This window comes from Dendrobates tinctorius, unplaced genomic scaffold (assembly GCF_039654945.1).
Source record: "Dendrobates tinctorius isolate UK_male_01 unplaced genomic scaffold, ASM3965494v1 ptg000157l, whole genome shotgun sequence".
Classification (NCBI taxonomy): domain Eukaryota; kingdom Metazoa; phylum Chordata; class Amphibia; order Anura; family Dendrobatidae; genus Dendrobates; species Dendrobates tinctorius.
In genome coordinates, this window is record NW_027361824.1 from 4,007,120 (window position 1) to 4,033,984 (window position 26,865).

Here is a 26,865-nt window from a genome sequence, read left to right on the forward strand (position 1 = left end):
TGTCACCAGGACCAGCATAAGTGTATAAATGTCACCAGAACCGTCATGAGTACATGAATGTGTCACCAGGACCATCATAAGTGTATAAATGTCACCAGAACCGTCATGTGTACATGAATGTGTCACCAGAACCATCATGACTACATGAATGTGTCACCAGAACCATCATGTGTACATGAATGTGTCATCACAACCATCATGAGTACATGAATGTGTCACCAGAACCGTCATGAGTACATGAATGTGTCACCAGAACCGTCATGAGTACATGAATGTGTCACCAGAACCGTCATGAGTACATGAATGTATCACCAGAAACGTCATGAGTACATGAACGTGTCACCAGAAACGTCACGACTACATGAATATGTCACCGGAACCGTCACGACTACATGAATGTGTCACCGGAACCATCATGACTACATGAATGTGTCACCGGAACCATCATGACTACGTGAATGTGTCACCGGAACCATCATGACTACATGAATGTGTCACCGGAGCCATCATGAGTACATGAATGTGTCTCCAGAACCGTCATGACTACATGAATGTGTCACCAGAACCGTCATGACTACATGAATGTGTCACCAAAGCCATCATGACTACATGAATGTGTCACCAGGACCATCATAAGTATATACATGTCACCAGAACCATCATGACTACATGAATGTGTCACCGGAACCATCATGACTACATGAATGTGTCACCAGGACCAGCATAAGTATATAAATGTCACCAGAACCGTCATGAGTACATGAATGTGTCACCAGGACCATCATAAGTGTATAAATGTCACCAGAACCGTCATGAGTACATGAATGTGTCACCTGAACCATCATGACTACATGAATGTGTCACCAGGACCATCATAAGTGTATAAATGTCACCAGAACCGTCATGTGTACATGAATGTGTCACCAGGACCATTATAAGAATATAAATGTCACCAGAGCCATCATGACTACATGAATGTGTCACCAGAACCATCATAAGTATATAAATGTCACCAGAACCGTCATGAGTACATGAATGTGTCACCAGGACCATTATAAGAATATAAATGTCACCAGAGCCATCATGACTACATGAATGTGTCACCAGAACCATCATAAGTATATAAATGTCACCAGAACCGTCATGTGTACATGAATGTGTCACCAGAACCATCATGACTACATGAATGTGTCACCAGAACCATCATGTGTACATGAATGTGTCATCACAACCATCATGAGTACATGAATGTGTCACCAGAACCGTCATGAGTACATGAATGTGTCACCAGAACCGTCATGAGTACATGAATGTATCACCAGAAACGTCATGAGTACATGAACGTGTCACCAGAAACGTCACGAGTACATGAATGTGTCACCGGAACCATCATGACTACATGAATGTGTCACCGGAACCATCATGACTACATGAATGTGTCACCGGAACCATCATGACTACATGAATGTGTCACCGGAGCCATCATGAGTACATGAATGTGTCTCCAGAACCATCATGACTACATGAATGTGTCACCAGAATCGTCATGACTACATGACTGTGTCACCTAAACCATCATGACTACATGAATGTGTCACCAGAACCATCATAAGTATATAAATGTCACCAGAACCGTCATGACTACATGAATGTGTCACCAGAACCGTCATGACTACATGAATGTGTCACCAAAGCCATCATGACTACATGAATGTGTCACCAGGACCATCATAAGTATATACATGTCACCAGAACCATCATGACTACATGAATGTGTCACCGGAACCATCATGACTACATGAATGTGTCACCAGAATCATCATAACTACATGACTTTGTCACCTAAACCATCATGACTACATGAATGTGTCACTAGAACCATCATGACTACATGAAGGTGTCACCAGAACCATCATGACTACATGAAGGTGTCACCAGAACCATCATGACTACATGAAGGTGTCACCAGAACCATCATGACTACATGAAGGTGTCACCAGAACCATCATGACTACATGAATGTGTCACCAGAGCCATCATGACTACATGAATGTGTCACCAGAGCCATCATGACTACATGAATGTGTCACCAGAACCATCATAAGTATATAAATGTCACCAGAACCGTCATGACTACATGAATGTGTCACCGGAACCGTCATGACTACATGAATGTGTCACCAGAACCGTCATGACTACATGAATGTGTCACCAGAACCATCATGACTACATGAATGTGTCACCGGAACCATCATGACTACATGAATGTGTCACCAGGACCGTTGTGTACATGAATGTGTCACCAGAACCATCTTGACTACATGAATGTGTCACCAGAACCATCATGACTACATGAATGTGTCACCAGGACCATCATGACTACATGAATGTGTCACCAGGACCATCATGACTACATGAATGTGTCACCAGAACCATCATGACTACATGAAGGTGTCACCAGAACCATCATGACTACATGAAGGTGTCACCAGAACCATCATGACTACATGAATGTGTCACCAGAACCATCATGACTACATGAATGTGTCACCAGAACCATCATGACTACATGAATGTGTCACCAGAGCCATCATGACTACATGAATGTGTCACCAGAACCATCATAAGTATATAAATGTCACCAGAACCATCATGACTACATGAATGTGTCACCGGAACCATCATGACTACATGAATGTGTCACCGGAACCATCATGAGTACATGAATGTGTCACCAGGACCGTTGTGTACATGAATGTGTCACCAGAACCATCTTGACTACATGAATGTGTCACCAGAACCATCATGACTACATGAATGTGTCACCAGGACCATCATGACTACATGAATGTGTCACCAGGACCATCATGACTACATGAATGTGTCACCAGAACCATCATGACTACATGAATGTGTCACCAGAACCATCATGACTACATGAATGTGTCATCACAACCATCATGAGTACATGAATGTGTCACCAGAGCCATCATGAGTATATGAATGTGTCACCAGAACCATCATGACTACATGAATGTGTCACCGGAACCATCATGACTACATGAATGTGTCACCAGGACCGTTGTGTACATGAATGTGTCACCAGAACCATCTTGACTACATGAATGTGTCACCAGAACCATCATGACTACATGAATGTGTCACCAGGACCATCATGACTACATGAATGTGTCACCAGGACCATCATGACTACATGAATGTGTCACCAGGACCATCATGACTACATGAATGTGTCACCAGAACCATCATGACTACATGAATGTGTCACCAGAACCATCATGACTACATGAATGTGTCACCAGAACCATCATGAGTACATGAATGTGTCATCACAACCATCATGAGTACATGAATGTGTCACCAGAGCCATCATGAGTATATGAATGTGTCACCAGAACCATCATGAGTATATAAATGTCACCAGAACCGTCATGAGTACGTGAATGTGTCACAAGAGCCATCATGACTACCTGAATGTGTCACCAGAGCCATCATGACTACATGAATGTGTCACCAGAAATGTCATGACTACATGAATGTGTCACCAGAACTGTCATGACTACATGAATGTGTCACCAGAACCATCATGAGTATATAAATATGTCACCAGAACCGTCATGAGTATATAAATATGTCACCAGAACCGTCATGAGTACGTGAATGTGTCACAAGAGCCATCATGACTACCTGAATGTGTCACCAGAACCATCATGACTACATGAATGTGTCACCAGAACCATCATGACTACATGAATGTGTCACCAGAGCCATCATGAGTACATGAATGTGTCTTCAGAGCCATCATGACTACATGAATGTGTCACCAAAGCCATCATGACTACATGAATGTGTCACCAAAGCCATCATGACTACATGAATGTGTCACCAGAGCCATCATGACTACATGAATGTGTCACCAGAACCATCATGACTACATTAATGTGTCACCAGAGCCATCATGACTACATGAATGTGTCACCAGAGCCATCATGACTACATGAATGTGTCACCGACTACATGAATGTGTCACCAGAGCCATCATGAGTACATGAATGTGTCACCAGAGCCATCATGACTACATGAATGTGTCACCAGAACCATCATGACTACATGAATGTGTCACCGGAACCATCATGACTACATGAATGTGTCACCGGAACCATCATGACTACATGAATGTGTCACCAGGACCGTTGTGTACATGAATGTGTCACCAGAACCATCTTGACTACATGAATGTGTCACCAGGACCATCATGACTACATGAATGTGTCACCAGGACCATCATGACTACATGAATGTGTCACCAGAACCATCATGACTACATGAATGTGTCACCAGAACCATCATGACTACATGAATGTGTCATCACAACCATCATGAGTACATGAATGTGTCACCAGAGCCATCATGAGTATATGAATGTGTCACCAGAACCATCATGACTACATGAATGTGTCACCGGAACCATCATGACTACATGAATGTGTCACCAGGACCGTTGTGTACATGAATGTGTCACCAGAACCATCTTGACTACATGAATGTGTCACCAGAACCATCATGACTACATGAATGTGTCACCAGGACCATCATGACTACATGAATGTGTCACCAGGACCATCATGACTACATGAATGTGTCACCAGGACCATCATGACTACATGAATGTGTCACCAGAACCATCATGACTACATGAATGTGTCACCAGAACCATCATGACTACATGAATGTGTCACCAGAACCATCATGACTACATGAATGTGTCACCAGAACCATCATGACTACATGAATGTGTCACCAGAACCATCATGAGTACATGAATGTGTCATCACAACCATCATGAGTACATGAATGTGTCACCAGAGCCATCATGACTACCTGAATGTGTCACCAGAGCCATCATGACTACATGAATGTGTCTCCAGAAATGTCATGACTACATGAATGTGTCACCAGAACTGTCATGACTACATGAATGTGTCACCAGAACCATCATGAGTATATAAATATGTCACCAGAACCGTCATGAGTATATAAATATGTCACCAGAACCGTCATGAGTACGTGAATGTGTCACAAGAGCCATCATGACTACCTGAATGTGTCACCAGAACCATCATGACTACATGAATGTGTCACCAAAGCCATCATGACTACATGAATGTGTCACCAGAGCCATCATGACTACATGAATGTGTCACCAGAACCATCATGACTACATGAATGTGTCATCACAACCATCATGAGTACATGAATGTGTCACCAGAGCCATCATGACTACCTGAATGTGTCACCAGAGCCATCATGACTACATGAATGTGTCACCAAAGCCATCATGACTACATGAATGTGTCACCAGAACCATCATGACTACATGAATGTGTCACCAGAACCATCATGAGTACATGAATGTGTCATCACAACCATCATGAGTACATGAATGTGTCACCAGAGCCATCATGACTACCTGAATGTGTCACCAGAGCCATCATGACTACATGAATGTGTCTCCAGAAATGTCATGACTACATGAATGTGTCACCAGAACTGTCATGACTACATGAATGTGTCACCAGAACCATCATGAGTATATAAATATGTCACCAGAACCGTCATGAGTATATAAATATGTCACCAGAACCGTCATGAGTACGTGAATGTGTCACAAGAGCCATCATGACTACCTGAATGTGTCACCAGAACCATCATGACTACATGAATGTGTCACCAAAGCCATCATGACTACATGAATGTGTCACCAGAACCATCATGACTACATGAATGTGTCATCACAACCATCATGAGTACATGAATGTGTCACCAGAGCCATCATGACTACCTGAATGTGTCACCAGAGCCATCATGACTACATGAATGTGTCACCAAAGCCATCATGACTACATGAATGTGTCACCAGAACCATCATGACTACATGAATGTGTCACCAGAACCATCATGAGTACATGAATGTGTCATCACAACCATCATGAGTACATGAATGTGTCACCAGAGCCATCATGACTACCTGAATGTGTCACCAGAGCCATCATGACTACATGAATGTGTCTCCAGAAATGTCATGACTACATGAATGTGTCACCAGAACTGTCATGACTACATGAATGTGTCACCAGAACCATCATGAGTATATAAATATGTCACCAGAACCGTCATGAGTATATAAATATGTCACCAGAACCGTCATGAGTACGTGAATGTGTCACAAGAGCCATCATGACTACCTGAATGTGTCACCAGAACCATCATGACTACATGAATGTGTCACCAAAGCCATCATGACTACATGAATGTGTCACCAGAGCCATCATGACTACATGAATGTGTCACCAGAACCATCATGACTACATGAATGTGTCACCAGAGCCATCATGACTACATGAATGTGTCACCAGAGCCATCATGACTACATGAATGTGTCACCAGAGCCATCATGACTACATGAATGTGTCACCAGAGCCATCAAGACTACATGAATGTGTCACCAGAGCCATCATGAGTACATGAATATGTCACCAGAGCCATCATGACTACATGAATGTGTCACCAGAGCCATCATGACTACATGAATGTGTCACCAGAGCCATCATGAGTACATGAATGTGTCACCAGAGCCATCATGACTACATGAATGTCACCAGAGCCATCATGACTACATGAATGTGTCACCAAAGCCATCATGACTACATGAATGTGTCACCAGAGCCATCATGACTACATGAATGCGTCACCAGAACCATCATCGGTACAGAAATACAGGACATTTATTTATCCCATAAACGTGCATTTCCCATTATGCCATTAACAGTGGTAAGGAGATACTGGGAGTTGTTACCGGTCATCCGTGGACTGCAGACCATACAGGAGTCACAGTACTGATGGGACACAGGCAGGATCACAAATAAATATTACCAAGTACCATAAAGATGACGTCTTCTCTGATTTGGAGTTGCTCGATTTCTTTTCTTCCTCATCTTGACCAGATGCCATGATGACCTTTCACTTCCACAGCTTTTCTCTATAGCCTTGCATCTACTCCGGTCTTCTGCAGTATATCGGGACATGGTGCCCTCTAAAAATAGCAGTGTTATTATGATGCTCCTGAATAAAGATATCTGCCCTACGTTGTGCTCCTGAATAATTGCCTCCCCACTCTATACTGCCCTTCTACTTTTCTCTCCTACTGTCTCTTCAAACATACCTTCCCCTTCTACCCATATTGCCCCCCTGCCCATGCTGCCTCATCACATATTACCCCCTTCCTCTCCATACTTTCTCCTTACATATCCCCTCCCCCTCTCCATACGGTCTCTGCACATATCCCCTCTCCTCTCCATACGGTCTCTGCACATATCCCCTCTCCTCTCCATACGGTCTCTGCACATATCCCCTCTCCTCTCCATACGGTCTCTGCACATATCCCCTCTCCTCTCCATACGGTCTCTGCACATATCCCCTCTCCTCTCCATACGGTCTCTGCACATATCCCCTCTCCTCTCCATACGGTCTCTGCACATATCCCCTCTCCTCTCCATACGGTCTCTGCACATATCCCCTCTCCTCTCCATACGGTCTCTGCACATATCCCCTCTCCTCTCCATACGGTCTCTGCACATATCCCCTCTCCTCTCCATACGGTCTCTGCACATATCCCCTCTCCTCTCCATACGGTCTCTGCACATATCCCCTCTCCTCTCCATACGGTCTCTGCACATATCCCCTCTCCTCTCCATACGGTCTCCTCACACATTTAACAACTGGCTCGGAGAAGAGCTGAATCCCGCTCCTGGGGTTGGAAAAATAGCGCCACCTGTATGATACCTTAGACCGCCACCTCTGTGGTCAGAGAGTATGCCCTGCCGGCTACATTCAGAGTAAATGCCCCTCCCCCCCCTCTAGATATTGTAGGAAAAGCTGAAAGTGATGACATTTTGTCATAATTAATATTTTCCATCCTCTGCACCACAGGGAAGTGTCCTAAACCGCTGAAAAATCGTGATGTCGTCACACTGCGCTCCTGGCTTCCAGTGGGGAATGATTACATCATCATGAACTACTCTGTGAAGCATGCGGTGAGTGTTAGTATACAACCCGGGCATGCTGGTATAACCTGGCATGCTGTGTACAACTGGTATATCCTGGGCATCTCCTGTATATAATTATATATGTACAGCTGGTATAACCTGGGCATCTCCTGTATATAATTATATATGTACAGCCGGTATAACCTGGGCATCTCCTGTATATAATTATATATATACAGCTGGTATAACCTGGGCATCTCCTGTATATAATTATATATGTACAGCTGGTATAACCTGGGCATCTCCTGTATATAATGATATATGTACAGATGGTATAACCTAGGTATCTTCTGTCTATAATTATATATGTACAGCCGGTATAACCTGGGCATCTCCTGTATATAATTATATATGTACAGCCGGTATAACCTGGGCATCTCCTGTATATAATTATATCTGTACAGCTGGTATAACCTGGGCATCTCCTGTATATAATTATATCTGTACAGCTGGTATAACCTGGGCATCTCCTGTATATAATTATATATGTACAGCTGGTATAACCTGGGCATCTCCTGTATATAATTATATATGTACAGCTGGTATAACCTGGGCATCTCCTGTATATAATTATATATGTACAGCTGGTATAACCTGGGCATCTCCTGTATATAATTATATATGTACAGCTGGTATAACCTGAGCATCTACTGTATTCAAATTCAAAGAAGCTTTATTGGCAGGACTAAATACACATTAGTTTTGCCAAAGCAAGTGTACAAAAGGGAGTAGGGATAGGGACTGTAGGGATGTTGGGTAGGGGCTGTAGGAAAGGTGGATGGGGCTATAGAAGTCCATGGCATAGGGAAGGTGGATGGGGCAGATCCAGGGTGGGGGCCATAGAAGTCCATGACATATCATAGTTCTATTTCTCGCAGTCTATGACATTCGCTCACATACCGCGCCACTATCTCCACTGCTCTCTCTTCTTCCCCCAGCAGGATATGTTTTCTCTTCCTCCTTCATGGTGATGAAATCCGGGAAGAGATGTGAGAGTCTCCTGAAGTGAGTGTCCCTCACTGCTGAGTATTTGGTGCAGTGTAGCAGGAGGTGGGTCTCATCCTCCAGGGCCTCCTGGTCACAGTGTTGGCACAGTCTTTCCTCCCTGGGCTTGTAGATCTGCCTGTGTCAGCCGGATTCGATGGCCAGACTGTGGGCACTGAGTCTATATCGGCTCAGGATTTTGTGGTCTCTGGGGTCCGGGAGTTTCTCCAGATATGGGGCTAGTCTGTAGTCTCTCTGTAGACTCTGGTACATGGTCTGTACATACTGTATATAATTATATATGTGCAGCCGGTATAACCTGAGTATCTTCTATATATAATTATATATGTACAGCTTGTATACATATACCTCCTTTCTTCCTTGGAGAATTCCTCCAGTTCTGTGAGATTCCTGGGGTGTCTCGCTTCCTCTGCTATTTTGAGGTCTCGCCACAGATTTTCAATGATGTTCAGATCCAGGGGACTGTGAGGGCCATTGTAAATCCTTCAGCTTGTGCCTTTTGAGGTAATCTATTGTGGATTTTGATGTGTGTTTAGGATTATTACCCATTTATAGAAGCCATCCTTATCCTCTGCCTCTTTTCACCTTCAGCTTTTTTACAGATGGTTTTATGTTTCCATCAAGAATTTGTTGAAATTTCATTGAATCCATTCTTCCCTTTACCCATGAAATGTTCCCTGTGTCATTGGCTGTAACACAACCCCAAAGCCTGATTGGTCCACCGCCATGCTTAATGGTAGGTGAGATGTTCTGTTCCTGAAATTCTGTGCCCTTTTTTTTTCTTCACACATACCTGTGATCATTGTGGTCAGAGTTCTACTTTATCCTCATCAGTACACAAGACTTGATGTTCTTGTGTATACTTTTGATGCTGAATTTTATGGTGAAGACGCAGGAGAGGTTTTCTCCTGATGACTCTTCCATGAAGGCCATATTTGTCCAGGTGTCTCTGAACAGTAGAACAATGTATTACAACTCCAGAGTCTGCTAAGTCTTTCTGAAGGTCTTTTGCAGCCATGTGGGGTTCTGATATGCCTCTCTAGCAGTCCTATGAGCAGCGCTCTGAGATTTTGCTTGGTCTTCCAGACCTTATCTTGACCTCCACTCTTCCTGGTAAATGCCATTTCTTAATTACATTTCAGACTAAGGAAAGGGCAACTTGAAAACGCTTTGCTATCTTCTTATAGCATTCTCCTGCTTTGTGGGCCGCCACCATTTTCATTCTCCGAGTGGTCAGCAGCTGCGTAGAAGAACTTATGCTTGCTGTTTTTTGGCACAAGGTTAGAGGAGGCTCGGTTTTTAGAAAGCTGTGAAATTTGCATCACCTCTCCTTTCCTAGTGATGATAGTGAACAAGCTGTAACCCTAACAGGATAATTAATGGGAAAGTTATCTGAGCACACAAATCTCCCATTATCCTTTTTGCAATTTTTAGAATGGGGGAATGGCATTTTTTTTTGCCTAAAATACAAAGGAAATGTGTCATCTGTAACTTTAGGCCTTTTAGATATTCATATTCAATTTGCTTAACTGTTCACAATAAGAGTAATTTTGACCAGAGATGCACAAACTTTTACATGCCACTGTATGTGAGCAACATTTGTACTTTATCTGTGCACCTTGCTCAATATTTGGGCACCATATACACTAAATGAGTGCTGGATGGCACTTTGTGCACTGAGCATCTGAGAGGCCCATGGTCACTGGAAGAGCTGCAGAGATACGCGGCTCAGGGGGAAGAATCTGTCCACAGGACGACTATTTGTCATAGGCTCCACAAATCTGTTCAAGAAGAAAGTCATGTTAGAAAGCCATAATAAGTCCAGTTTGCATTTTGCAAAAATCGATGTAGGGGACACAGCGAGCATGTGGAGGAGGGGCTCTGATCAGATGAGACCAAAGGAAAACGTTTTAGGTTAAATGCAAAACGGCATGTGTGGTGGAAAACTAGCACTGCACCTCACACTGAAAGCACCATCCCCACCATCAAACATGGTGGTGGCAGCATCCTGCTGTGGGGAGGCTTTTCTCCAGCGGAAGCGGAAGCTGGTCAGAGTTGATGGGAAGATGGATGGATGTAAACACAGGGCAATCCTGGAGGAAAACCTGTAAGAGGCTGCAAAAGACTTGAGACTGGGGCGTAGGTTCATCTTCCAGCAGGACAACGACCCTCAACATCCTGCCAGAGCTATGATGGAGGGTTTAGATCAGAGCATATTCCTGTGTGTGAATGATGCAGTCACCGTCCAGACCCAAATCTCCGAGAATCTGTGACAAGACCTGAAAATTACTGATCACAGACGTCTCCACCCAATGTCACTGGGCGAGAGCGAGTGTTCAAAGAGGAAGGGGCAAAATGTCACCTCTAGATGTGCAAAGCTGGAGAGACAGACCCCAAAAGACTGCAGAGAAAGCTGGAGAGACAGACCCCAAAAGACTGCAGAGAAAGGAGGGAGAGACAGACCCCAAAAGACTGCAGAGAAAGGAGGGAGAGACAGACCCCAAAAGACTGTAGCAAAAGGTGGAGAGACAGACCCCAAAAGACTGCAGGGAAAGGTGGGAGAGACAGACCCCAAAAGACTGCAGAGAAAGGTGGAGAGACAGACTCCAAAAGACTGCAGTGAAAGGTGGAGAGACAGACTCCAAAAGACTGCAGAGAAAGAAGGAGAGACAGACCCCAAAATACTGAAGGGAAAGGTTGGAGAGACAGACCCCAAAAGACTGCAGAGAAAGCTGGAGAGACAGACCCCAAAAGACTGCAGGGAAAGGTGGGAGAGACAGACCCCAAAAGACTGCAGAGAAAGAAGGAGAGACAGACCCCAAAATACTGAAGGGAAAGGTTGGAGAGACAGACCCCAAAAGACTGCAGAGAAAGGTGGAGAGACAGACCCCAAAAGACTGCAAGGAAAGGTGGGAGAGACAGACCCCAAAAGACTGCAGGGAAAGGTGGAGAGACAGACCCCAAAAGACTTCAGCGAAAGGTGGAGAGACAGACCCCTAAAGACTGCAGGGAAAGGTGGGAGAGACAGACCCCAAAAGACTGCAGAGAAAGGTGGAGAGATAGACCCCAAAAGACTGCAGGGAAAGGTGGGAGAGACAGACCCCAAAAGACTGCAGGGAAAGGTGGGAGAGACAGACCCCAAAAGACTGCAGAGAAAGCTGGAGAGACAGACCCCAAAAGACTGCAGAGAAAGGAGGGAGAGACAGACCCCAAAAGACTGCAGAGAAAGGAGGGAGAGACAGACCCCAAAAGACTGTAGCAAAAGGTGGAGAGACAGACCCCAAAAGACTGTAGGGAAAGGTGGGAGAGACAGACCCCAAAAGACTGCAGAGAAAGGTGGAGAGACAGACCCCAAAAGACTGCAGTGAAAGGTGGAGAGACAGACCCCAAAAGACTGCAGAGAAAATTGGAGAGACAGACCCCAAAAGACTGCAGAGAAAGAAGGAGAGACAGACCCCAAAATACTGAAGGGAAAGGTTGGAGAGACAGACCCCAAAAGACTGCAGAGAAAGGTGGAGAGACAGACCCCAAAAGACTTCAGCGAAAGGTGGGAGAGACAGACCCCAAAAGACTGAAGGGAAAGGTGGAGAGACAGACCCCAAAAGACTTCAGCGAAAGGTGGAGAGACAGACCCCAAAAGACTGCAGGGAAAGGTGGGAGAGACAGACCCCAAAAGACTGCAGGGAAAGGTGGGAGAGACAGACTCCAAAAGACTGCAGAGAAAGGTGGAGAGATAGACCCCAAAAGACTGCAGAGAAAGGTGGGAGAGACAGACCCCAAAAGACTGCAGAGAAAGGTGGAGAGACAGACCCCAAAAGACTTCAGCGAAAGGTGGAGAGACAGACCCCAAAAGACTGCAGGGAAAGGTGGGAGAGACAGACCCCAAAAGACTGCAAGGAAAGGTGGGAGAGACAGACCCCAAAAGACTGCAGGGAAAGGTGGAGAGACAGACCCCAAAAGACTTCAGCGAAAGGTGGAGAGACAGACCCCTAAAGACTGCAGGGAAAGGTGGGAGAGACAGACCCCAAAAGACTGCAGAGAAAGGTGGAGAGATAGACCCCAAAAGACTGCAGGGAAAGGTGGGAGAGACAGACCCCAAAAGACTGCAGGGAAAGGTGGGAGAGACAGACCCCAAAAGACTGCAGAGAAAGCTGGAGAGACAGACCCCAAAAGACTGCAGAGAAAGGAGGGAGAGACAGACCCCAAAAGACTGCAGAGAAAGGAGGGAGAGACAGACCCCAAAAGACTGTAGCAAAAGGTGGAGAGACAGACCCCAAAAGACTGTAGGGAAAGGTGGGAGAGACAGACCCCAAAAGACTGCAGAGAAAGGTGGAGAGACAGACCCCAAAAGACTGCAGTGAAAGGTGGAGAGACAGACCCCAAAAGACTGCAGAGAAAATTGGAGAGACAGACCCCAAAAGACTGCAGAGAAAGAAGGAGAGACAGACCCCAAAATACTGAAGGGAAAGGTTGGAGAGACAGACCCCAAAAGACTGCAGAGAAAGGTGGAGAGACAGACCCCAAAAGACTTCAGCGAAAGGTGGGAGAGACAGACCCCAAAAGACTGAAGGGAAAGGTGGAGAGACAGACCCCAAAAGACTTCAGCGAAAGGTGGAGAGACAGACCCCAAAAGACTGCAGGGAAAGGTGGGAGAGACAGACCCCAAAAGACTGCAGGGAAAGGTGGGAGAGACAGACTCCAAAAGACTGCAGAGAAAGGTGGAGAGATAGACCCCAAAAGACTGCAGAGAAAGGTGGGAGAGACAGACCCCAAAAGACTGAAGGGAAAGGTGGAGAGACAGACCCCAAAAGACTTCAGCGAAAGGTGGAGAGACAGACCCCAAAAGACTGCAGGGAAAGGTGGGAGAGACAGACCCCAAAAGACTGCAGGGAAAGGTGGGAGAGACAGACTCCAAAAGACTGCAGAGAAAGGTGGAGAGATAGACCCCAAAAGACTGCAGAGAAAGGTGGGAGAGACAGACTCCAAAAGACTGCAGAGAAAGGGGGAGAGACAGACTCCAAAAGACTTCAGAGAAAGGTGGGAGAGACAGACTCCAAAAGACTGCAGAGAAAGGGGGAGAGACAGACCCCAAAAGACTGCAGAGAAAGAAGGAGAGACAGACCCCAAAATACTGAAGGGAAAGGTTGGAGAGACAGACCCCAAAAGACTGCAGGGAAAGGTGGGAGAGACAGACCCCAAAAGACTTCAGAGAAAGGTGGGAGAGACAGACCCCAAAAGACTGAAGGGAAAGGTGGAGAGACAGACCCCAAAAGACTTCAGCGAAAGGTGGAGAGACAGACCCCAAAAGACTGCAGGGAAAGGTGGGAGAGACAGACCCCAAAAGACTGCAGAGAAAGGTGGAGAGATAGACCCCAAAAGACTGCAGAGAAAGGTGGGAGAGACAGACCCCAAAAGACTGCAGAGAAAGGTGGGAGAGACAGACTCCAAAAGACTGCAGAGAAAGGGGGAGAGACAGACCCCAAAAGACTGCAGAGAAAGGTGGGAGAGACAGACTCCAAAAGACTGCAGAGAAAGGTAACATAGTAACATAGTTATTAAGGTTGAAGGGAGACTTTAAGTCCATCTAGTTCAACCCATATCCTATCCTAACTTGCCCTAACATGTTGATCCAGAGGAAGGCAAAAAAAACCCCATGTGGCAAACAGTAAGCTTCACATTGGGGAAAAAAATTCCTTCCCGACTCCACATACGGCAATCAGACTAGCTCCCTGGATCAACGCAATTTTAAGGAAACTAGTGTATATACCCTGTAATATTATACTTTTCAAGAAAGGCATCCAGGCCCTTCTTAAATTTTAGTAGGGAATCACTCATTACAACATCATATGGCAGAGAGTTCCATAGTCTCGCTGCTCTTACAGTAAAGAATCCGCGTCTGTGAGTATGCTTAAACCTTCTTTCCTCCAGACATAGAGGATGCCCCCTTGTCCCCGTCACAGGTCTAAGAGTAAAAAGATCATTAGGTCTTTGTACTGTCCCCGCATATATTTATACATTGTAATAAGATCACCCCTAAGCCTTCGATTCTCCAAACTAAATAACCCCAAGTGTAATAACCTGTCTTGGTATTGCAGACCCCCTAGTTCCCTAATAACCTTGGTCGCTCTTCTCTGCACCCGCTCCAGTTCAGCTATGTCTTTCTTATACACCGGAGACCAGAACTGTACACAGTATTCTAAGTGTGGTCGCCCTAGTGACTTATATAGAGGTAAAATTATGTTCTCCTCATGGACCCCAAAAGACTGCAGGGAAAGGTGGGAGAGACAGACCCCAAAAGACTGCAGAGAAAGGTGGGAGAGACAGACCCCAAAAGACTGCAGAGAAAGGTGGGAGAGACAGACCCCAAAAGACTGCAGAGAAAGGAGGGAGAGATAGACCCCAAAAGACTGCAGAGAAAGGTGGGAGCAACAGACCCCAAAAGACTGCAGAGAAAGGTGGGAGCAACAGACCCCAAAAGACTGCAGAGAAAGGTGGGAGAGACAGACTCCAAAAGACTGCAGAGAAAGGAGGGAGAGATAGACCCCAAAAGACTGCAGAGAAAGGTGGGAGCAACAGACCCCAAAAGACTGCAGAGAAAGGTGGGAGCAACAGACCCCAAAAGACTGCAGAGAAAGGTGGGAGAGACAGACCCCAAAAGACTGCAGGGAAAGGTGGGAGAGACAGACCCCAAAATACTGAAGGGAAAGGTGGTCCTATAAAGTACGCAGCTCCTGTGCCCCCACATATGGACTCTGCCAATAATAAGCCCTGGCACAATGTAGGCGGCATTTTTTGCGTCTAGGCTTTGGTAGTGTCTTCCTCCCTCATCTACAGTGTGCGCCAGATTGTGCCCCCATTTCGGCTTTCTGTGTCTTTAGATAACTGCAGGGAACTTACATGTGGATTTTCTTCCCTTCTCATCAGGAGACGCCCCTGTTTAGGTGATGACTTTCATGGACGACTCCGTGAAATGCCGCAGCTCCATCTTTATTACATTTCCTATCACTTTCTTTCCAGCATCTGACTGATCAGTAAAGATTTTCTGATCTTCTTGGCGCCGTCACTTTCTTGTGTAAAGAAATGATTTTCTTTCTCAGGTCTTGTGACATTTCTCTTCTATGTGGTGCCATTGCTGACATCAAGAAATGGGAAGGGGTGTTCTTTCTTTATGTATTGTCCCTTTCTAGTCGCCCGTCTCCAGGACACCGATGTGATGAAGTATTAGACTTATCTGTGGGGGAATTCCTGCTCGTTTGAATTTTGGACTCTAAACTTTAGCTTTTCTCCTAAGACTTTCTCTGGGGTGCACTCATTTTTTCCAACATGGTCTTGAATGATTTTGTTATGGAGTGTCATTTGTGGGAGTCTTTAGTAATGTGGTATTGGATAGATGATATATCTATGGCAGGACGCTGTCTGTGCTCGGCTCAGATCAGGACCATGGAGAAGGATCTGCTGCCGCCTACCTTGTGGCCTGTTCTCCATCTTATAAAGTGCTCTCAGTGAGAGAAACAAAATAGGAATCTTGTGGGTGTGATACCTTTTAGTGGCTAACAAATAGTAGTAAATGATGTTACAAAGCAAGCTCCCGGGACTGCGGACGACCCTTCATCAGGCTGATATGACAAAATATTTGCAGAAACCTTATTTATATACAGTTTAAAGCACATGCTGGTGTGAGACACGGACATTTCAGTAGACAGCCCTTTAATCCCACAGAACTTTCACACCTCTGATGTAATCTTACCTAACTTAGGGTACGTGCACACGCTGCGGATTGTAGTGCGGATTTGGCCGCGCGGATTTTGTCAAATCCGCAGGTGAAAAGACCTGCGGTTTAACCTGCAGATTGCCCTGTGGTTTTTCATCTCCTCAATGGAGGAGATGGTAAACCGCAGCGGAATCCGCAGAAAGAATTGACATGTCAATTCTTTCTGCGGTTTCAAAACTGCAGAAAAACCGCACCGTCTGCATTGCGGTTTTTGATTCCCATAGGGAATCATGGTACTGTACACCGCAGCAGAACCCGCAGCGTGTGCACATACCTTAAGGATTCTGTCTTCAGGCTCAGTATTTGTCTACTGAAATGTCCGTGTCTCACCCCAGCATGTGCTTTAAACTGTATATAAATAAGGTTTCTGCAAATATTGTGTTACCTCAGCCTGATGAAGGGACGTCCGCAGTCCCGGGAGCTTGTAACATCATTTACTGCTATTTGTTAGCCACTAAAAGGTATCGCACCCACAAGATTCCTATTTTGTTTCTCTCACTGAGAGCACTTTAGATATTTTTTCTACTGGCTAAGGCTCCCTTCACACTTGCAGTTTTTTGCGCTACGTCAGCGCTCCCATAGACTTAAATGGGTTTTGGGTGAATTTCGTGCGCATGCTTTTTTTGAGACAGGTCGGACGCACAAAAAATGCAGCAGGATGCATTTTGTGCGCCCCGGCGCACACTACAAAGAAACGCATGCGCATACAAACGCATGACAATGCGCACCCATGTTAAGTATAGGAAAAAAAAAACGCAAGTGTGACAGTAGCCTAACACGGTACCAAACCACTTTTTTCGTTCTCCATCTTATCACGTTATATTCATCTCCTCTGTGTGTTCCCTTCATAAAGTGCTGCAGATCATCTACCCGTCCCAAGTTAAATCGCTCTACTCCAGTCACATCCAGAGCTGCAGCTTCCTAGGTTCTCAGACTGTATTATTTTATCTAGATCAGATTTCTGTCCATGATATAATATAAGCTCAACAAAAAGGGCACAATCTGGCCAGAGACTGCACCCACCGGGGCAATGGTAGGAGAAGCCAGTACAGTTCTGAATGCAGCTGTAGATGTGAATGGAGGATAAGACCCGATGTAACAGCAGAATAGTGACTGCAGTTATGGAGGTGACTGGAGGATACGACACGATGTAACAGCAGAATAGTGACTGCAGCTCTTGAGGTGACTGGAGGATAAGAAATGATATAACAGCAGAATAGTGACTGCAGCTCTGGGATTGACTGGAGAATAAGACATGATATAACAGCAGAATAGTGACTGCAGCTCTGGAGGTGACTGGAGGATAAGCCACGATGTAGCAGCAGAATAGTGAGGGCAGCTCTGGAGGTGACTGGAGGATAAGCCACGATGTAGCAGCAGAATAGTGAGGGCAGCTCTGGAGGTGACTGGAGGATAAGCCACGATGTAGCAGCAGAATAGTGAGGGCAGCTCTGGTGGTGACTGGAGGATAAGCCACGATGTAGCAGCAGAATAGTGAGTGCAGCTCTGGAGGTGGCTGGAGGATAAGACACGATGTAACAGCAGAATAGTGAGTGCAGCTCTGGAGGTGACTGGAGGATAAGACACGATGTAACAACAGAATAGTGAGTGCATTTCTGGAGGTGACTGGAGGATAAGACACGATGTAACAGCAGAATAGTGAGGGCAGCTCTGGAGGTGACTGGAGGATAAGACACGATGTAACAGCAGAATAGTGACTACAGCTCTGGGGTTGACTGGAGAATAAGACATGATATAACAGCAGAATAGTGACTGCAGCTCTGGAGGTGACTGGAGGATAAGCCACGATGTAGCAGCAGAATAGTGAGGGCAGCTCTGGAGGTGACTGGAGGATAAGCCACGATGTAGCAGCAGAATAGTGAGGGCAGCTCTGGAGGTGGCTGGAGGATAAGACACGATGTAACAGCAGAATAGTGACTACAGCTATGGAGGTTACTGGAAGAAAGACACGATGTAACAGCAGAATAGTGACTGCAGCTCTGGAGGTGACTGAAGGATAACACATTATGTATTGCCAGAATAGTGACTGCAGCTCTGGAGGTGACTGGAGGATAAGACACAATGTAACAGCAGAATAGAAACTGCAGCTCTGGAGGTGACTGGAGGATAAGACACAATGTAACAGCAGAATAGTGACTGCAGCTCTGGGGGTAACTGGAGGATAAGACACGATGTAACAGCAGTGACTGGAGGATAAGACATGATGTGAGTGCAGCTCTGGAGGTGACTGGATGATTAGACATAATGTAAAGTATTTAGGAAGTTATTTACCAGACAAAAATGTGTCTTAAAGCCACAGTGTCACTTTCAATTGCCAAAAACTTGATGGTGAAGATTTTACAACTCTTTATTTTCTGCCATTACAGAAATATGTCAAAGTCAAAAATTAAAGAATCCAGCTCACGAAGGCTCTGGAATATTCCATGGGACCAAAACATGAAAATCAAATTGAAAATCTAATTTTTTTTTCATTTATTTGCCTTCAGTGTCTGGATTCTGTGTTCCGTTTCATGTGATTCTTCTGTTTCCGTCCTTTGGGGATTTGCAGCATAAATGAATAGCTGGAGCTCGGGTCACTTTGTTCTGACAGAGAACGGCGAGTGCGTCCGAAACGCAAAATTGTTTGCATTTTTAAGAAGCTGAATTTTTTTTTAGATTCCTTTTTCTTCACGTCTTGGTCCCGTGGAAGCCTCTAGAGCTGCGCTGAGCTGGGTCTTCTCTTTTCACTCTTACTGTCTGACGCCGTTCACACCTGATCTTGTACGTTCTCCTCATCAGTGCCGCTTTGTCCTGATTAGTGTTTCCGGCTCTTATAAGGTGTGACCCCGCCAGAACATGCCCGAGATTCAGGTCATTCTTCTAAGGTCTTGAATCTTTCCAGCTGAAGCTTCGCTCCAGATCCGGTGCGTGTTCTTGCCTATGGACCCGTTTTGTACCTGATAAGAACTTCCATATTTTTTCCATTCTTCTTGATATTAATAGATTCATTAGAAACTTGACATTTTTTTCACAGAGGATTCTGTGAATTGTCTCTCCTGAATGTACAATCGCCTCAAGAACTTCTAGTTTTCCACCTTTAAAATATGCGGCATTGAATGAGCTTAGAAATATGCATGACATTATCATCAAAATGTCAGACAAAGGTGGAGTTGTCGTTGTTATGGAATCCACAACATATAGGTCACAAATCTTGGCAATGGCTGTCACAACCGCCTAAAGGAGACCGCAGTGTCTCATTTCATGTACTCCTGCATTGATTAGAAGCCCTTCACCACCTTATTAAATGGTACAGGTTTCTGTCATCAGTGCAGGGGTTAAACTTTTCAGCTTAGAGTCTCTGTAGCTTTTCAGCTTGGATGATCTAAGCTGTGTTGATCTCTCCGCTCTCATATGTATATTTGACCCCTGTTACAGCTAGGTGGCGCTGTATGTTCTCCCCAGGATGCGCACGGAGGCGTGTAGAGGCCATGGGAATGTATTGCAGTCACAGGCGTAGCTGGGATTGCAATGGTGAAGCAGTGACCGATGTCACAGGTAGGGGTCGCTGTGTCATCTCCCCAGGATATGCACGGAGGTGTATGAAGTCCATAAGTGTGCATGGCAATCACGGGCATAGCGTTGACTGCAATTCAGACAAGAAATAATAGAAATAAGTGTTAGTCTTGGACATGTTAGTGTCCAAGGCGGATGTAGGGAAAACCTGCTTTGAATGTCGTGTGTGAAGCAGACTGCAGGATAGTAGTTTGTGCAGTCTGTTCTATTCCGGACCCAGGTTTTCCATGTGGCTGAAAGCCACAGGTTGCTGCAGGAAAGGGTTAGTGAGTCCCAGGTGTGTCAGGGCCAGAGAGAGGCCTGACAACCCACAGCGTACACAGTGGTGCTGCCATCCACGATGACTGGTCATGGATGTGGACAGGTCTTGTTCTCGGAGGTGAACCGGAGGTAGACTGTCCTGTGCCCAAGGGAAGGACTGGCGTGTGTCACAGCGGCAGACAGGAGGATTAGCGTGTGTCGTGACTGCAGACTAAAGGAGGCTGTGAGAGACATTGGCACGGCGTGCATTCGCCCAGGAAAACTGGACAAGGTGAAGTGCGGCATGTTTAGGGACTGTCATACAAAGCCATGCACTATGTAGTGCTATGAAGTGGTGTGACTTGAACACTGATAATATGCACTGAAGTTATATGCATTTGTGTGGATTGGAACCTTTCTGTGTGAAGATAACACATTAAAGAGACTTTTATGTTTGAACTTTGTGAGTCACTGCCTCTTCACTGCGTACGGTGCTACCATTACAATATATACACATATACATGCACTCTCCTCTGGTGTTCTGGATTGCCAGTGTTAGTCTTGTACTGCCTGGTGTGGAGGAGTTGGTTGTTGGTAGCGGCGTTTGGAAGGTTGATCTGTGACTGTTGCATGGTGTTTCAGCTGTGTATAAATCCTCAGTCTCCTATTTGGTTTTCCTTCCTTTTCTCCCAGGTGTTCCTCTCTGTTGTCTATGAGTGCATATTTTGTATGATTTCTATTTTAATTTATCCCTGTACGTCCTCGCTTGTTAGTCTAGTTAGTGTATATACGTACACTATTACTCCCCACTTCCCTGGGTGGGGGGAGGAGGACATATATAGGGCTGATTCAGGAGGTCAGCAAGATAAATGGCCTCAGCATCTTCACCATAAGAAGTAATCCGCGAAGCAGGGATAGCTAGGGCATCTCTAGCGTTAGGGACGGGGAAGGAGCCCCAGGATTTCTAACATAGTTGTTACATTAACACTGTCCATACTATTTTTTTTTATCCTATCACTGCTCTGACAGGACTACTGCAGCAGCTCAGGCAGGAGGTGGTAGATCTTCGCTCTGTTGTCACGCAACAATCAAGCACGGTTGGTCTGTGGACCGCTTCTCCCAAGCAGCCCCAGGTGGAGCCCATGGTTGCTTTACCTGACTGGTTCTCTGAGGGGCAAGATAAGTTTGTTGTGTTCAGGGAGGCCTGTAAGCTATACTTTGTCCTCACTCTGGAACTGAGGAGTAACGAGTGGGGATCGTAAATTCGCTGCTTCAGGATGACCCCCAAGCCTGGGCATTTTCTCTTCCGGCCGACTCTGAGTCACTCTGGACAGTTGAGGAATTTTCTTCAGGCGTTCGAAATACGATAACCCGAGTGCATCTCCGTGGCTGAATCCACGCTACATAAGCTACGACAGGGAGACCGGCCAGCGGAAGAGTATTGCTCCAAGTTTTGGAGGTGATCCACAGATACTAAGTGAAATGACCCCGTGCTCCGTAGCCAGTTCTATTAAGGGTTATCTGTAGGGGGTAATGGATGACTTTGGCCTGCATGAGACTCTGGGCTTTCTTGAGGTGGCCTTGTCTCTGGCCATTCGGGTGCACTAGTGAGGGGGGCATTCACACCCTCCTTCCTCTTCTCACACCGATTTCCAGTGAGGAGGCAAACAGCGGACAGTGTACAAGGAGTAGGGAATTGCCTATAGTGTGAAGTGAACCATCCTAATTAATATGCAGGCAGTCCCTTTTGGAAATAAAGGTCCTCTACAGTGTCAAGGAGGATGCCTTTTGCACGCGAGACAGAGGTATATAGATTGGACAAATGGTTAAGACAGGAAGTGGTCTTCCAGAGGGTTGGAACAAACATACTTGTATTTACGCCTGGAGCGTTGGAATGGCCTGTTCTTACATCCTGAATTTAAATGACACCTGGGTTCCCTCAGAGGAAATGTTATACATTTACAACAGACTTGGTGTCTCCAAAAGAAGATTATGAATATTGGAGTTGAGGTCAGATAGTGATTGAACATACATTTTCAGCTTCAGGGATAATCAGGGAAGAAGATGAATGTTTTTCATAACCGCAACACCTGCCTATAAGCCCCAAATCCATAGTGGCCACCAGATAACTGTCAACAGCCAATGTCCTGTTTGCTCTATGGGTAACGATAAAATCCTAATAGAAAATATGGTGACGATGTCAAATTTCTGTGATCATCAGGAGTTAAGCTATCGCATAAGTTGGGAATTTCATAAAATCCTGAAGGGCTGAGAACATCCGACAAACTGGCCCACGTGCACGTGAGATCACGGGGTGGAGAGGTATGTGGGTGTAACTCAGGTACTGATAAAAAGTCAAGAGAAATTATGACCTGTGTTCAGTGCAGAAGATACATGTCAGTGTAGGCTTGATCCTGTAAACAAACGTTTCAAACGGATTGCTTTCATTCACGAAGCTGAATCATCTCTGTAATCGGCATATTAAGTCTTGAGTTATTCCCTTTTATTTTCTGTAATTCCATATGCTGTATTGTTTTGTCCCCTTTGTAAAATCTTTTGTCCATTTTTTTTTTTTTTATAAACACTGCCTATTGTTTGGATTAAATATCAAATTTAATATTTCTGTTCCTTTTGTTCTGTAACCCACACCCCTAAGTTATATGCTAGCAGAACCAGGCCTCCAGTCAGCCTGTATAAAAATCGACTGGTGGCGGCAACGAGTAGTCTGGAGCTTACAGTGACTTTTATCAGGGGTATATACATATATTCCATGCTTTGGAATCAGAGGAGTATATACCATGCGCTCAATGTTAGTTTACCAATAACCGGCCTTAGTGAAAACAGCCTGCGGCCTCCTCTGTTGATCGACAGTCAATCGTGTAATTGTTGGGACGATGGGGGGGCAGCAGAGAGCTGTTCGCTCCAAAGATAACAGCGGGTGGATCGGAGATATAACCCCTTGGCTGCAATCTTTGACAGTTTGTATTTCTCTAACAGTCTGTTGTTCTCCACTGTGTTGTGGTATGGCAGGTACATTGATGACATGCTATTCATCTGGGGAGATGTCAGCCATACCAGCATTTGTTCAGTAACACAATAACAGTCATTGTAATCTTATCTTCTACACAAATTTCTTTTTTAGACCTAGAATTGGGGGCGTTGATGATCAGGATTATTACATCTGCTTTGTCTAACCCTTTGTCTGGTAACACCATACTGCACACATCAAGTAGTCATCCTAAGCATACTATAAAAGCCATGTACAAGAATAAAGAGGAGCTTCAGCGATAATGATCGGCCTTCCACAGAATTGTTTAACTCCATAACTAAATTATCAGCGGGTGCGACTCCGCTTGGATCTTACAGAGGGCTGACATTGCGCAAAGTTTTAAAACCAGGATGAGCTCATTATCCTGAAAACATCAGAACCTCTTCTGTAGCTCCAACAGTTCCCAGTCTGATCAGGTTCCATCCATTATGAATAGGTTTTTACCAATCTTGTAGGAGGATACCGTCCTCTACATTCAGGCTGATCCGTTGTAGCCAAAAGGGTGAAATCCTCGGGTAACGTGCTTTCTCCAAGATTATTCCCATAGATCACTCAGAACTCGGTTGGACGGTGACAGGTTCTTCAAATGTGGCTCATGTGGATGCAGAACATGTCGACAGGCGTTTGTTACCCGACATTTTACTAATCCTAATGAGTCACAACACGTTGGAGCCAAGTAATATATTATCTGCGGCTCCGTAATGAGGAATATATTATATACTGTTCTTGTTGGCTGCAGAACTAGGAGATGAAAAGTGCGAATATCTGAACACCTTTCGATATTACGTTTGACCAAGTCTCACCGCTCCATTTCACATGCGTCTAGACACTTAATTTACCAACGACATTGCTACAAGTGACTGAAAGAGGTGGGATACAGGAGACCCCTCCTCACGCCAGGGATTTGGGATTTCTAATCTGGGCTCTCGTCCCCGGATGAACTCTATTTCTCCAATCACGTTTCATTCTGGATTACGGTCCCTCCGCGCCGACTGTTGGCGTACGGTCCCTCCGCGCCGACTGTTGGCGTACGGTCCCTCCGCCCCGACTGTTGGCGTACGGTCCCTCCGCCCCGACTGTGGGCGTACGGTCCCTCCGCCCCGACTGTGGGCGTACGGTCCCTCCGCCCCGATGGATTTCTGGATTCTATGTTCACTCTCATGTGATTCTCCTATTTTGGTCCTTTGGGGGTTTGCTGCATAAATAAATTGATGGAGTTCAGGACACTTCGCTCTGACAAAGATCGAGTGCGTCTGAAACGCGTCACTTATGTAGTAGAATCGTGACAACTTAGTTTTTCAATAAATATTTTGCATTTTAAGAAGCTGAATTTTTCTTCAATTTGATTTACAGAAATATCCCCCCAAAAAGGACCTGGTGCGAGCAGTGTCCATACAGACCGGATACCTCATTCAGGGAGGTGGTCCCAACAGCTGCACCCTCATGTACCTGGCCCAGGTGGACCCTAGAGGTGAGTAGCGAATGTCTCCTGGTGCAGGGGATGATGGGAGGAGTAAATTCCTACGGGGATCAGAACCCTAGTGTCCTGGCACTCCTGTGTGCGGAGATGGGCTCTCATCTCTACTCTCTTCTCTGTAGGGTCTTTGCCTAAGTGGGTGGTCAACAAGTCCTCACAGTTTCTGGCGCCAAAAGTAAGTAACATCTAGAGGTTTGGGGGGGTGGGGGGATCTGTCTGGGGTTCGGTGGTCTTTGGTCATTTGGGCTTTAAGGGATAAAATAAATGTTCTGCATCTTTGTGACCAAGTTCTTTCCATGGAATATCTCTGATGTCCGTGAATGACACTCTTGTTTCCACTCATTGGTAGTAATTGAGAGCGTTGTGTGGAGGGAGCAGGATGGAGAACGCTGTGTGTGAGAGGGAGCAGGATGGAGAGCGCTGTGTGTGGGGGGGAGCAGGATGGAGAGCGCTGTGTGTGGAGGGAGCAGGATGGAGAGTACTGTGTGTGTGGGGGAGCAGGATGGAGAGCGCTGTGTGTGGAGGGAGCAGAATGGAGAGCGCTGTGTGTGGAGGGAGCAGGATGGAGAGCGCTGTGTGTGGGGGAGCAGGATAGAGAGCGCTGTGTGTGTGGGGGGGAGCAGGATGGAGAGAGCTGTGTGTGTGGGGGGAAGGATGGAGAGCGCTGTGTGTGTGGGGGGAAGGATGGAGAGCGGTGTGTGTGTGGGGGGAGCAGGATGGAGAGCGCTGTGTGTGGGGGGGAGCAGGATGGAGAGAGCTGTGTGTGTGGGGGGAGCAGGATGGAGAGCGCTGTGTGTGGGGGGGAGCAGGATGGAGAGCGCTGTGTGTGGAGGGAGCAGGATGGAGAGCGCTGTGTGTGTGGGGGGAGCAGGATGGAGAGCGCTGTGTGTGTGGAGGGAGCAGGATGGAGAGCGCTGTGTGTGGAGGGAGCAGGATGGAGAGCGCTGTGTGTGTGGGGGGAGCAGGATGGAGAGCGCTGTGTGTGTGGAGGGAGCAGGATGGAGAGCGCTGTGTGTGTGGGGTAGCAGGATGGAGAGCGCTGTGTGTGTGGGGGGGAGCAGGATGGAGAGCGCTGTGTGTGTGGGGAGCAGGATGGAGAGCGCTGTGTGTGTGGGGGGGAGCAGGATGGAGAGCGCTGTGTGTGTGGGGGGGAGCAGGATGGAGAGCGCTGTATGTGTGTGTGGGGGGGAGGATGGAGAGCGCTGTGTGTGGGGGGAGCAGGATGGAGAGCGCTGTGTGTGTGGGGGGGAGCAGGATGGAGAGCGCTGTGTGTGGGGGGGAGCAGGATGGAGAGCGCTGTGCGTGTGTGTGGGGGGAAGGATGGAGAGTGCTGTGTGTGTGGGGGGAGCAGGATGGAAAGTGCTGTGTGTGTGTGGGGGGGAAGGATGGAGAGAGCTGTGTGTGTGGGGGGAGCAGGATGGAGAGCGCTGTGTGTGTGGGGGAGCAGGATGGAGAGCGCTGTGTGTGGAGGGGGAGCAGGATGGAGAGTGCTGTGTGTGTGGGGGGAGCAGGATGGAGAGTGCTGTGTGTGTGGGGGGAGCAGGATGGAGAGCGCTGTGTGTGTGGGGGGAGCAGGATGGAGAGCGCTGTGTGTGTGGGGGGAGCAGGATGGAGAGCGCTGTGT

The 26,865-nt window shown here is 46.3% G+C and overlaps 1 protein-coding gene across 6 annotated transcripts in view; it reads left to right on the forward strand.

Annotated features, from left to right (window-relative positions):
- The window catches only part of STARD10 (StAR related lipid transfer domain containing 10), an 87,328-nt gene that overhangs the window by 59,598 nt on the left and 865 nt on the right, over positions 1 to 26,865 (forward strand). For all 6 annotated transcript variants that reach the window (XM_073548478.1, XM_073548483.1, XM_073548480.1 and 3 more), the window contains 3 exons: positions 8,011 to 8,114; positions 25,118 to 25,235; positions 25,364 to 25,416. In XM_073548478.1, coding sequence (XP_073404579.1) covers positions 8,011 to 8,114; positions 25,118 to 25,235; positions 25,364 to 25,416 — 275 coding nt within the window. The remainder of the gene's footprint in view (positions 1 to 8,010; positions 8,115 to 25,117; positions 25,236 to 25,363; positions 25,417 to 26,865) is intronic.